The sequence below is a fragment of the Charadrius vociferus genome, unplaced genomic scaffold (genome assembly GCF_000708025.1).
Source record: "Charadrius vociferus isolate BGI_N301 unplaced genomic scaffold, ASM70802v2 scaffold115, whole genome shotgun sequence".
Classification (NCBI taxonomy): domain Eukaryota; kingdom Metazoa; phylum Chordata; class Aves; order Charadriiformes; family Charadriidae; genus Charadrius; species Charadrius vociferus.
The window spans coordinates 2,623,258-2,637,377 of NW_009648636.1; the positions used below are offsets into that span (position 1 = coordinate 2,623,258).

Here is a 14,120-nt window from a genome sequence, read left to right on the forward strand (position 1 = left end):
CACCAGGACCTTGCGTAGGCTCTGAGTTCTGGTGAATGTAGGATGGCTTTGTTCATACCAATATACGCGTTGCCTGTTTTTTTTTGTTTTTGTTTTTCAAACTGTTGTGAAGAACCTGTTTGAGAAGAATGCAGGTTTCTTGTCCAAGTCTGTTAAGTTGGCTGCGTGCTCAGACTGAGCGGCTTTTCACCCCGAGCTGGGTTTGTGTTGCTCCATATGTTGTGCTAACGGAGCGTGCAACCAGCACTCCTGAGTTGCATCTCTTAACAGTAATTTTCAGTTTGTCACTCTTACATTGTCCCAGTCCCATTACTCCTTGTGACTCTCTTTTGGAGAAAGGAAAGGGCCTATATTAATTAGTACATCAGGTTCATCCCTGGACCCAGTTGTAAATTCATCCTAGGCATGTTCATGAGTGACAGCCAGCTCTGATGATTTATGAGCATGGGTGTGTTTTGCGCTGACATTTTTTTTAGCATGATTAGCCCAGGATGCATTTTGATTAGGAACTTAGTGTTGAAAGTACCGTGAATCTCTGAATTCTGCAGAAATATCCTGATACTGAGATGGGCAATTATTTTTTTTTAAAAGAAGCTAAACAAATTAATTCTGAATGATGCACAAGTGGGACTTTTGTGAAGGTTTCAGTACGTTGCTGGGCATCTTCTGTGGAAGGCAGGCTGAGACAAAGGCTTGCTTGTTCTGAGCTCACAAAAGAAGCATGGTGTGTGCTGTTGCAATGGGAAGTTGATTTTGATGGGTAGGAGGACTTCAGGAAATAAAAATAATAATAAAGCAGCGGTGTACGGTAAGAAGCATGATGGAAAAAGCCGTGGTGCACAGCTTTGGAAAGCAGGGGGAGTAACCTTTCCAACAGCTTCTGAAGTGGTTGTGACCTTCCTTCATCTCCTGCCTGTGGGCAGAGCGCTGTGGTGGTGGGTCACTGCTCCCCCTTGCACCGGGAGTCGCTGCGAGCCCGATGTGATCACTTCTTCCGTCCTCCTTAACCCATCAGAGTGTATTTAGCGGTTTTGAGCAGAGCAGCTAGAGGACCAGGTGGCGTTGCTGTTTGGGGACCCTTGGTGGCTTGATTTGCCTTCTGTACTAGAGTAAACCAGGAGTAAGCAGAGTAGAGTAAAACTGGAAGTCAGCAGACTGGCACCAGCTGAAAAGAAGCACGATTCCTTTCTGTGGCTGTAATCCACCTCGTGCTTCTTTCCAGCTCCATATGGGTTGTTTGCCATAGGAAAAGAACTAGTAAGACCGGCCAATAGAATAGTTATTGGTTAATAACAGAGTCCTGGAAATCTTCTGACTTCAGTAATATTTTTAAAAGTATCATTAATCCCTTCTATCCCACTCTGCCCATAACCACGTGAAATGACTGAGTTTATTATTAAGGAGTCCCTAATACTCTTAGAAACCCGATTCTGCGCTAAGTCAGGAAGATGTATATGCTTTAAATCTTTAGTAGATCTGGTTTGGATCAGAGGAGGGGAGGTTAACAGAGCCGTATCTTCACTGAGCAGCTGAAAGTGAAGTAAAACAGTCCCTATGTGGTTGCAGCGGCTCATGATTTACAGGGCTGAATTCACAGGGCTGCTCCCGCTGCTGAAAACGCACGCTCTCAACCGCTGTTGATTTTTGAATTAAAAAAATGCAGCTCTGTACACAGTTTACTTTATTGCTAGAGGGCAGGGAAATATAGGTAAGAGCCGTTAATCCCCAGCAGGCTGCTGGGCAGGCGAACAGACGTAAATGACAAAAGTTAATTGGAAACATGAGCGGTTTAACAGAAAACATATTTGTGATAATTGAGAGAGTAACGTCTCCAGAAAGGAAACTCTGCAAAGAGAAACTTCAGAGGAGAAGTGGCCACTGGTAGGTGAGTGTGATTTTTTTCAAGCTCTCTTTAAGCTCTGAACTAATTTCTTAACAAGAACAAATAACATGAAAAGGAACTAACTAAATAAAAGGTTTGCTTTCTCTGAGGGGGAGGGCTGTGCAGTTACTGCCAGTAGTTTCTCTTACAGCCGGATTAAGATATGTGGTAATACTTAATTTAGGTTCATTGCATAAGGACACAATTGGTTTTATTGTTGTACATGGAGTTTTCTTCTACCTTTAGCATATGAAGATCTCATCCTTCCCCCCCAATAACTGAAAGGACTTCAGTTTTAATTTTTTCCTTACTCCTGCATTTTTTTATACGTTTGAGGTTTTTCTAAGAATCGAACTTGGACAGCAAGTATTTTGCCAAAAGCAGAGGGAACCCTCAGTTAGAAAATAGTGCTGTGTTTTTGCTAATGAAAAAGTATTATGAACTGAATAAGGGAAAACACATTGCAAAACACATTTTGGTTTGAATTGGAGGAGATTCTTTTTTCTTTTTCTTAAAACAGCAAGTAAATGTAAATTACATAGTAGGAGCTCATTGCTTTTCTGCTGGGCAGGAAAAGAAAACTGGCTTTTATTTGCCTTAAGTGATACCGATGTTGAAAAGACTAATGTGTTTATCTTTTTGTTGTTGTTAGTGTAAAGTTCCTAATGTTTCATTACAGAAAGGATCTCAGACTGGCTGTAATATCAGGTACTACTGTGTTGGGTTTTTTTGGTTGTTTTTTGATTTTTTTCCAGATCCTGCGGACAGTACAGCCTCCCAGCCCACAGGAATGAATGAAAATGTCTCATCCTCAGTTCAGAGCTGCAGCAGTACTGTTACTTGCAATAACTCATCAGCCATCCCTCAGCCCAGCTCTGCTATCAAACCTTGGCGCAGCAAGTCCCTTAGTGCTAAGCACACCGCTACATCTTCCATGTTATCCGTAAAGCAGCCCGTAACGGAGCCTCCAAAGCCACCCTCAGAAATCACCAAAACAACTCCCAATGGTCAAAAATCCATGCTCGAAAAATTAAAACTCTTCAATAGCAAAGGAGGCTCCAAAGCAGGAGGGACGACGCTCGAGTGTCCGGGCTCTCGGGATGACAGTTGTGAAAAGCTTGAGACGCTTCTCAGCTTTGAGGAAAGTGAGGAAATTGATGCCGCGAATCAGAATGTGAGCAATCCAGGATCGATGTCCAGTAGTCCCAAAATTGCACTCAAGGGAATTGCACAAAGGACTTTTAGCCGGGCACTAACTAATAAGAAAAGTTCTCCAAAGGGTAATGAGAAGGACAAAGAGAAACAGAAAGAGAAGGAAAAGGATAAAAGTAAAGACATTGCAAAGAGAACATCTATCACAGAAAAGTTGGACCTGAAAGAGGAACCAAAAGAAGAACAGACAGCACTAGCGACAACAGAGATGCCAAAAAAGTCCTCCAAGATTGCTAGCTTTATCCCTAAAGGAGGAAAGCTGAATAGTGCCAAGAAGGAGGCCTCTGCCCCTTCGCACAGTGGAATACCAAAACCAGGAATGAAAACCACCACAGGGAAATCCTCAAGTGCCCCCGTTCCTGCAAAGGAAGGCGAGAGAAGCCGCAGCGGAAAAGCCGGCTCGGGGCTCTCTCATCAGAAGTCTCAGCTGGACAGCAGGCATTCCAGCTCCTCGTCCAGCCTAGCCTCTTCAGAAGGAAAAGGCGTAGGAGGCCTCAACAGCAGCAGCAGCAGCCAAGCTGTCAACGGACCCGCCGCCACGACGCACACCACGGGGAGCAACACCGTGAGCGTTCAGCTACCTCATCCCCAACAGCAATACAGCCACCCGAACACTGCCACGGTAGCTCCCTTCATGTACAGGTATGGTGGACCTCTCTGATGGACTGTTTTGAACGTGATGTTGAGATAGAGAGATCCATTTTGGACGCTCTTTCAGAGGGGTGAGGCAGGAAAATGAATGCCGCATCATGTAAATATTTCTGGCTTTGAGAGTAGACAATTTATCCATTTACACAAAAATCGTTGGTGAAGGCCGTCAGACTAAGATTTATAAGAGGTTGTGATAGATAGGAGGGTGACTAATTGTTGCATCCTGCCCTGCTAACAGTTAAGATGGGAATGCTAACCTCTTCTTGACCAGGTACTGCTCTTGCATTTTTTTGTACTGTGTGGGTTATGTTTGTTTTATGCATCATCGCTTCAAAAGTTGTAGCAATGCCAGTTTATGACATGGAGTCATGGAATGGGTTGGATCAGAAGGGACCTTAAAGGTCATCGAGTTCCAACCCGCCTGCCATGGGCAGCAACGTACACACACTCATTCTCTCAAGCGTGGTAACAGCAGCGGAGCTGCCTCACCCTAAGCAGTAATGGGAAATCTTAAGGGAAAAAAAAAAAAAAAAATAAAAAGCCCTTAGTTTAGACGAGGCCAAGCACAAAGTCTGCTGTTCCATGCAATATCCCGGAATGAGATAAACACAAGAGCAGCCATATAGGGTCACAACTAACCTCCATCTAGTCCAGCATCTTCTGCTTAACAATGGCAATAGAAGATATGTAGGGAAGCATAACAAGAGGGAAATCAATAACAAAGCTTCTTGAGGACATACTCCCCAGCCTGACCATGATGCAAGAAGTTCCTGAGCCAGATGGTGGGATTTTTGGTTTTGACAGCCACCTCCTAGTTTCCTTTGCCACAGCTTCATTCTTTCATAGGAAGAGAATGCAACCAGTTGTTTTGTCTTCATCATCTTCTTGCTGCTCATGAATTAAGAGACCTCTGTCATATCCTTCCCTCCCTTAAGATGTGTCTTTTCTAGGCTAAGGTGTCCTAGCCTGTTCAATTTTTACTTGTAGAGATGCTGTTCGCAATCTTTGCTCATCTTTGTCACACTTTTCTATCGCTTTTCAGTTCTCCTTATGCACATTTTCGCCTTTAATCCCTTGGTAGATGTAGTGTAAGAAATGGTTGGCCCCGTTTTTTTAAATAAAAGTGAGTGTAAATGGAATTAACCTGAAGGGAGGGTGATGCCAAAGGCATGTAGGAGCACAATATGAGAAGAGCGACCCTTGAGCCTTCTGACCCCTTGAGTGTTCTCCTTGTGTATGGAATAAAATGTCAGGTGTCCTTCTGGGATGCGGTCACGGGAAAAGGAACCAGATGGGAACAATTCATCTGACTAAAACTTGTATTAATAGTACGTGTTATGGATTTACCTTGCTCTTGCTTTCATCTACGTACATAAGCGTTATTGTTGCATCTTTGGCTGAAGCTGGGATCTACTACTAGTAATTTTTGGAGATTTGTTTTGAGTTAAAATTTGCCAGTGCAGTTTGTACTATTTTAACCAATAATAAAAAGCCATAATAAAATAAGCAATAACAAATAATAAATAAGCAATAATAAAAAATTGTGAGTGCAAACTGATTGCTTTATTGTTTCTCCCTTGTAACCTGCAAAAATGTGTTCATGATACTTTGGGTTGTTAAGTTTATCACTATAATGTCCTATCAAAAGATAAAGTAAAAAGCACTGTACTTTGGTGTTCATCTTAGAATGATTATAGAAATCATCATCTAAAGTGTAAAAGCAGATGCAACCCGTATGTTTTCTATAATCTAAACATACTGATAAACTCTACGTAGTATTTGCTGGACTTTTTACAAAAACCAGTAACGGAACTACCTATTGGCAGCTGGAGAAAGTGCTTTGAAATTGAAAAAATAGTCTTTACTTTTCAGCAGTGGAGGAAAAAAGGCTGAACTGTGTAATCTTGCTGGCTTTAAAAAGAACGAGAAAAGTCAAATTGCATTGATTTGCAAGGCAAACGTATAGTGTTACTAAAAATTTACTCTCCAGACACTTTTTTGAATCTGCAAAATGCGCTTGTTAATGCATTGCAGTAGTAGTCTCAGGGTTTTTCTGCTATCAGTTGAGGTTACTTTAATCTAAACCCATAGACTTAATAAACCTGTAGACTTAATTTGGGGTTTTGTTGGATTTTTTTTTTTTTCTAAAGTAAAAGGCGTGATAAATTGTTCTATGTTTCATATAGGTTTGACTGAAATTAAGACTATTGCGATAGTAATTCCCTGTGTCTTCACTTTTGTATGGCACTTAGTCCGTTGTGGGTCCACGAGCAAAACACAGTGCCACTCATAAAACAAAATGAGTGAAGAAATATTATTCAAATCTGACAATGGATTCTTATGACATCACCTTTCATTACCTGACAGCCACAATGTCAGACAATAAATTGCAGTGTGAAGTTGTTTTTACCCAGTCATTTATGTTCAAGCGTAAATTAGTGACGTTGCTTGTTATTGCAGGGAAACTAGCAGGAGCGTAACACGTCATCACGCACTACCTGCTTTATATTTATGCAATACAGACTTTACTAGAGAGGATCATATTAGCCACAACAACTGATGTTATAGATAATTAAAATTTAGCTGGGAATCCAAGTATCTTAAGACCCTGTCTGAAGAGCTGTGAAGCTTATCTGTGACTATGAATTTTTTATTTTTTACAGCTGAGTGCTTGTTTCCATTTCTAGGACGTAGTTCAACATGGGACTAATGAATTATGTAAAATCAGTCTGCCGGTCTGTTCTGGAGAGAGGGACAGAGCGGCTGATGGATGGCGGGTGCGATTGTCTAGTTGTTATACTTGAGATACTTTTGACGGAGAGTGACTGCACATCTCTATTTTGTTTTGCCTTCCAGATCTCAGACAGACAATGAAGGGAACGTAACAGCCGAGGCCAGCACAGGAGGGGTCAGCATGGATTCTGCTCTTTATGTCAAAACTGGACAGCCTGCTCTTGAAGACCTCTCAGGTATGTTGTCCAACATGACTGTGGTTTGGTTAAGTACGAACAGGCTAAAGCAAGTTTGAATTCAGGAGCTCCCTCTTCAGGGGGGGGGATTTAATTTGGTTTTATTCCTAATGCTTTAGTTCTCTCATTAGTTACAACATTTCTTTCAGCTTTTCAGCAATGGAAACCAGGTGTCTATAAGCTGAACACTAGATGCTTGAGTTCTGCGCAATGGTGTGCCCCTCGTATTCCTTGAAATCGTTAAGAATTCTGGGTTCGTAATGTTTTCCTAGATGTGCGGCACCTTTTAGGATTAAGCTATAAGGATCCTAAGCATCTTATATAAGATATAAAGATCCTAAGTATTCCCAAACATTTTATATATATTTTTTACCTTTTAAAACCTTGCTTCAGAATGTACAGAAGAAATTAAGTTAATTTCCTTGATGTTTTGGTTTGTTTAAAGGTTTGGAGGAATCTCAGTATTCACTCGGATGAATCTGATCAGTTTAGGAAGTGGCCTTGCAGCAATAGGAGACCAAAAATCCAACTGCGGTTTACTGTGTCCAGCATACAGAAGCTGAAACTGATAGTAATTAGCATACTAGCAGTCAAAATTAGAAAGTACTTCATATGTTCATCCACAAAAAAATGCTGCTGTAAGGAGTAGATGATAATTAGCAATCATTTTTAAGCTTATCAATATAACAGAGCAATTTTTAGCGACCGTATTCTACTAAAGATCTAAAATGTGGTTTTAAAGTCACTGTCAAGTCTCCACGTATTCCAATTTCAGCAGTGCCTATGACTTTGCGTTCTGCATAGTGTTGCAGTATATCTCATCAGGAGAGTATCTCAGGTTTTTTCATCTACTTAGTCTTGGTGTCCTCCGGTTTAATGTGAGTTTTGCAACTGTCCTGCTTGGAAAAATCATGTGGCTAAAAGTTGCACAATTGGATTAATTTCATACTGCATTACACATTCTGTCAACGCTGCGTTTTCACCTGCGTGCGCGTATGCTGATGGCAAAGGCAAGAGGCAGAGTCACTGGTGAGGAAGAGGGCTGCCGGAATGCGTAAATGAGCGTTATCTGTGTGCATGATTTCTATCTAGGTGGATTAAATATTTAAAAGGCAAATAAATGGCACAAGGCATAAAATCCTTGAGAACATTTTTGGGCTCATATTTAAATGTGAGAGCCAGTTCAAAGTAAGAATAGCAGAGCGTCCAGCTGCTTCAACTTTTTCAGTATTACCTCTTAATCATCGTACTGCCTAGCTGAGATGGATTTCAGTCTGTAAACTGAACTGTTTATAGAGAACAAAAGGTCTTCAGCCTTTAATGACAGATGTTATGTAAATACAAACTATTATTCAAGTAGAATATGTAAGTTTGGGGGAATCCAAAAACGGGAGACAGCTGACAACCTCAAACAATGGAGATGCAAAACCCAGCTGTGTGCAGCCAAACCCCACGGAGACAGCAGCCCATAAAGGGGTCTTAGGGGAAAAGGAGCAAACAAAACAAAATGGTCCTTCAAACCAAATAAATTAAAAGAAATAAGGGGCAGATTTCTTCTCTCCCTACATAGCGGCTATTGGTGCTTTGAATTTAAAACCATATATAGAACAAAAGAGAGTATAGATAGGGAAAACTGGAAGCTGAAGAGTTTAATGATACTGCCTGTTCATAAAGAGCGAAGTGATTTAATAATTAAGTTCTAGGGGCACTATCCAATGTCTGCCTCCTAAGTATACTTATAATTTAAGCAACTGAATGTCATTTAAGTAAAAATTTGCTATCAATTTAAGCGTAAGAGTGATCTCAATAGAAATTGGTTTAGCTTGTCTCATGTATGTTCTCTTAAGAAGTTACCTGCCGTTTGCCTTCATAGCTGAGAGAAATGATCTGTAAAAGAGCACCGTGACCTTTGTTAGGCTAAAGGCCTGTAAATATTTAATGTTCTTTACTGCAAAAATTTGTAGATCCATGAGTGTAGAAAATGTTTTCTGTCCTAGAGACCCATTGGCTCAAGGAATCGGTCTTGTTAGGCAGCTCTTTCCAGTCCAGCCAGACCATAATTGTTTCACCATTTGGCCTGAGTGAATTGTATCTCGGGGAGATTATTTCCCAGGGAGCGGACACCCATTTAAAAAAAAAAAAGTTGCTAATGTGGGCACTACCTGAGCCATTGCTGTTTGTCTCAGAAAGGCTAATGGCTGTATAAACATTAAGGTCCATCTTTCCCTCCCTGGACCGTTCCCCATAGTTGGGGCTCCAGCGCTTTGCTGAGTGGTTTGTGCCACTGCTGCTTTGAGACATGAGTATGCGACTTGGGTTTTCTGTGCCACCAACCCGGCAGCTTTCAGACACAAGAGGTTTAAAGCGAAGAATGTGGAAAGTTCCAACAACAGCTTATTTATCTGTTCCTCAACACTTCAGATTTCAATAGTGTACAGAGAGCCACCTAACCAGCCATCGCGTGGATGACCAGTATCCTGCCCGTTTACCAATGCAGCACTCCTGCAGAGGCGGCGGATACAAAATTTGAAAAGTTTTAAATATGCCATGGTATTTTCTTTAGTCATGAGTTGTAAACCCTCTAGAATGAAATCATTTCCTTCTCTGCCCAGCAGAACTTTTGTGATGGCTTTTCGGAGGTTTTCTGTTTCAGCATGCAGCTTCCAAAGAATATGTTGGCACTACTTAGACATTCGCTTCTCTTCAACCTCCTAGAAGGTTTAACTATATAAAGCTCAGCAGAGTTAGCAACCAAAGCATTTCTTAATTGACAGCCGGGAGCAATAAATTATGCTGCGGCACCAATTAAATTATTAATTTTATAAAAACAGATTATGCTGAGGCACTAGGAGGACATTTTTAATGTATATAAGCTCTACTTCTAGAGTTAAAGAAAGGGACATAAATGTATTTTAGAACAGAGTATTTACAGAACAGGATTTCTAAATGCCAGGGAAAGTAAAAGTCACCCCTCAACTTTGTGTCGCATAGCATATTTAAGTAACAATAACTGTTGTGCTGTGGAGAAGCAAAAACTTTTGTTATTTTACCTAAAACATTGCTCAGGATGGAGCACCCAGTCAATACAATTTACTTTATTGGAAAGCTATTGTTGCAGAATAAGATCTATTTAAAATGGGAAAAAGAAGGTCTAGTGAAAGTACAGCATTGGAGAAATTGGCTGTGTCGGGTTGATGTTAATTGTGTCAATATATGAGATGGAAAGGGTGGTATTGATGGAGTATATCTTCTAATGAGGTTGAAAGTTAACCAGAATTTAAATTGGGTCATACGGGGAAATGACAATACAGAAACATCTGGTGCAGAGGCAGCCTGTGAAATGAAGTTACAGTACAGAGCTGGTTCTCAGTCCGGCTGCGGCGATGGCAGGTGCCTGCCGTAGGGGAGTGGTATCTCCATCGTAATCAGTTTAGAGTGTTAAATAACAGAAAAAGATATGTTTGAGTCAGATTCAGGCAGAGGTGATGGCTCAGTAACGTGCTGTGTCCTGCTTTATCCTTTCTAATGGTTTAGGAGAGGATCCAGAAACTCGGCGGTTACGAACTGTGAAAAACATTGCTGATCTTCGACAGAACTTAGAGGAAACGATGTCCAGTTTACGGGGAACCCAGGTCACTCACAGGTAATGCCATGACTTTGTTTATAGGAAAATGGAAATCATTGTGCTCTTACTTTACGTCTCTTTGATCTGGCTGGGTTGGATCCTTGAAAAATGATGAACACTGACAGTGGAAGATACTGATCTTGTACTTTTTGTCTTTAAAGCACAGATTCTGAATAACGTCCAGTGTTTTTTGAGATGTATAACGAGTAATTGGTGGTGGTAGGTTGTATATAGAATCAAAGGTGGAGAATAATTGGTACTTGTTAAATGTGTTAGGTAATGTTTGAATAGAGGTTACAGTTTAAAATGTTTCGTCATCCTTCTCTTGAACAACTTCAGTGCATTACACTCCTCTCCCTCTATGTGTAATATTTTGTTTAAATAAGCAGGTGAACTGTGCTTGACCCACTTTATCAAGTGCATAACTTGAATTCCTGACCAATCTTTGGACAAACAAATTTTTCTGATGTTACTAGTCACCCATGTATATAACCGCTTCTGCTTTGTAAAGCAGCGTTTGGAAATCTTCAGCAATATTTGAAATATGCTCTAAATAAACAAAGACTGTTACTACATTTAAACATTCTGTGACTCAGATGTTTTCAGTGCTGAACAGGCGGCTTTGGAGAATAAGCTGTTTGGCCCTAACGAGGTCGGGGTCCTACTTAATGCTCAGTGCCTTATGGACTGCAGCCCTAACGGAGTTCACTGGGGGAATGCTTTATGTTTTGGCTTTGTATCTAAAAGTGAGGCAGAGCTTGCAAATTTGCTGTTTTTCTTTTCAGATTTCAATTAATGCGACAGCTTATTATGATTTAATTACTATATTAGGGGATACATAGGTTTTTGCAGCATATATGTAACATGACATTGCGAATAGTGCAATGCTGCTTATTTTAACAAATATCCACAGTAAAGAAAGAAATAACACTATGTTAGTTGAGCGGGAAAGAAAAAGGGGAGTTCATGTGGGTAAAAGAAGTTGCAGCTGTGGATTAGCTGTGACTAAAATAGCCGAAACTAAGCTGAGAGTGTTCAGAGCGCAGGGTTTGCAATCTATACACGTCACCTGAAATCTCATGGTATAGCAGTCCCATTTTTAAGGTTCCAGTTAGCAGTCTATGTTTAATCAAATGCATTAATTTTATTTTTTTAAGCACATTGGAAAATACTTTTGACACCAGTGTCACTACCGAGATAAGTGGTTTCAGACTGTACTAACATTACTGATGGAAGGGATGCAGCATATTCACAGCCTCAGACGTGAGAAATGGAAGATTTCATATCGCTGACGCTTGTCAAAAACCGCATTTACAGACTGCGAGCTAAAATGCTTTTGCAGCTGGAGCTCTGTATAAATATTATCAATATTTTGAAAAATATATTCAGTTCATGAATATATAAAATATATTTTGAAAAATAAATTTGTTTTGCTTTTCTTATGTTTTTTTCATTTAATCCTTTCCTCAGTGTAAAAATAGCTACTGCTACCATCTTGGTGTGGGATATGTCTCCAGAGTATTAGGACTTTCATGTATGCAGCCAAAAAAAAAAAAGAAAATGTATCAGAAAAATAGTACTTCAGATGGTTTTCCTTTAGTCAGCTTAATATCCTACTCCTTTGCCTAGAGTGGCAAAACCACGGTATGATAGGGTTATATATGATTGAAGATGGAAAAGTTCTGCTCTGATACTGTGGATAATCCATTAAAAAGTTCCTACTTAAGTCTTACATATATGTTGAACACTTGGTGGCCTGGGTGCAAGAGTATCGTGATTTAAGAACAGCATTGGAGGAATGGACCTAACTCTCTCAAGGCGCTGTAGCAGGTAAATTCTGTTTTAGTGCTGTTACAATCTGTAACGTGGTGAGTGTTGAGGGTGTAGGGTCTTGCAGTCACCTGAAATCTCAGGATCCTCTATATAGCAGGCCATGTTCCATCAAATGCATTTCTTCTTTTTTTCTTTTTTTTTAAGCACATTGGAAACTACGTTCGACACCAACGTCACTACGGAGATAAGTGGCCGCAGCATCCTCAGCTTGACGGGTCGACCGACCCCTTTATCGTGGAGACTGGGGCAGTCCAGCCCCCGCCTGCAGGCAGGCGACGCTCCGTCCATGGGGAATGGGTATCCTCCTCGAGGGAACGCCAGCCGCTTCATCAACACGGAGTCGGGACGGTACATGTATTCGGCACCTTTGCGGAGGCAGCTAGCGTCCCGTGGTAGCAGTGTGTGCCACGTGGACATCTCGGACAAGGGAAGTGACGAAATCGATCTGGAAGGCATCGCCATGGATGCCACCGGCTATATGAGCGATGGGGATGTGCTGGGCAAGAATATCAGAGCTGATGACATCACAAGTGGGTCAGTGCCTTTACTTTTTTCTGTTTTTTTTTCTTTTTGGTTAAGCACATGATTTAAGTTTTAAGTGCGTGTTAAAAAAATATTGCTATATATGAACATACTCGTGCACACAATTAAATGTTTTCCTGACTCAAGAGTTCGTTGTGGTCTAGTCAAATCCATACTGCAACATCCATTTATGCCCACAAGATGGAGAGAGTGAGGCGTGTTCGGTACTGCTACTGAACCCTTTCGCTGTCTGAACTTTTAGGGGACAGTTCACTGGACCGAAATGAGTTTACTTCTCTCTGTAGGGTAAAATAGTTGTACACGCAAAATCAAATCGAAAGAACGAGTTAGTGTGCAGAAATATGAACTGACAGACAATTATTAACAAGATTTTGCATCAACATTTTACCTCTGCCTTGACTGGAAAAAGCATTTGTTCTTTCCTCCAGAGTCAGTATTCAATTCAATATGTCCATTTTCAATTTTTTTCTAGAAAACTCAGTCATTTTTTCATAACTCAAATACATCAGCACTATATTGATGTTAAAACTGATGGTTGAGATGTAAATGGCATATTTATTTTTGTGGCAGCCTTTTCCCTGTCTGACCACCTAACATCATTTGCTTTTCTGTAATTTTTTTATAAGTGATATTTGTTGTAGCGTTGGCTTATTTGGAAGATTTAGTGTCTCTTACTGAAATAGAAAGCTGGAATCCAGCTGCTGCTTTGTCACTAGCTTAAGCGCTTAAGTTACGCAATCTGGAAACCTCCATTCAGTCCGTTGTGAATATTTGGATGTTTTCACAGTGTCCTTTTTGAGAAGTCAGACACTTTATTTCTAAATCTTTGTTGGGGAAGCATATAATAAAGAAGCTGATGCAAAAAATAGTGTAAAATTCTATTTTAGATAAATCACCAATAGTTGTTGTTGCATTAATAATGCATCCTATTACTGAAGAGCCTTGTGTTTTCCTCAGATAAAGCAGCTTATACGTAAGGTTTGCAATATTTATTGTATTAAGAGTTACTGCTTTTCCTCTGGACTGTGACTTTCATTCAAACTCATGGCTGTAATTTTGGCCTAGACATGAGGAAATTAACTTTTGAGTAGTGCCATGGTTTCTATAAAACACCTGGAGTACGAGTGGAGAAGTGTCCCTGGCAGAATTGCATCAGGGCAGGCTTCTGGTGCTCGTGTCCTAGAGGAGCCCCGGTCTTTGCAGGTCTCTATTTAGTGCATAAAGTTCAAAATCCAGGTTGAGGAAAAGGAAATAAGGAAGCTGTTGAGTTTATGAATGATATTTCCAGAGAAATTTGTGGCTTCACTCATCTCTGTGTATCATTTCCTTTTCTGTGTTGTCCTGTAGGGTAAAAAAAAATAGAAGTCTTCATCATTTGAAAATACAAGAGTAGTCTTTAGATTCT

The 14,120-nt window shown here is 40.5% G+C and overlaps 1 protein-coding gene across 4 annotated transcripts in view; it reads left to right on the forward strand.

The window, feature by feature from the left end:
• Nucleotides 1-14,120, forward strand: part of NAV2 (neuron navigator 2) — a 429,065-nt gene that overhangs the window by 311,586 nt on the left and 103,359 nt on the right. For all 4 annotated transcript variants that reach the window (XM_009886259.1, XM_009886256.1, XM_009886257.1 and 1 more), the window contains 4 exons: nucleotides 2,638-3,736; nucleotides 6,602-6,714; nucleotides 10,249-10,357; nucleotides 12,317-12,706. In XM_009886259.1, the coding sequence (XP_009884561.1) occupies nucleotides 2,638-3,736; nucleotides 6,602-6,714; nucleotides 10,249-10,357; nucleotides 12,317-12,706 (1,711 nt within the window). The remainder of the gene's footprint in view (nucleotides 1-2,637; nucleotides 3,737-6,601; nucleotides 6,715-10,248; nucleotides 10,358-12,316; nucleotides 12,707-14,120) is intronic.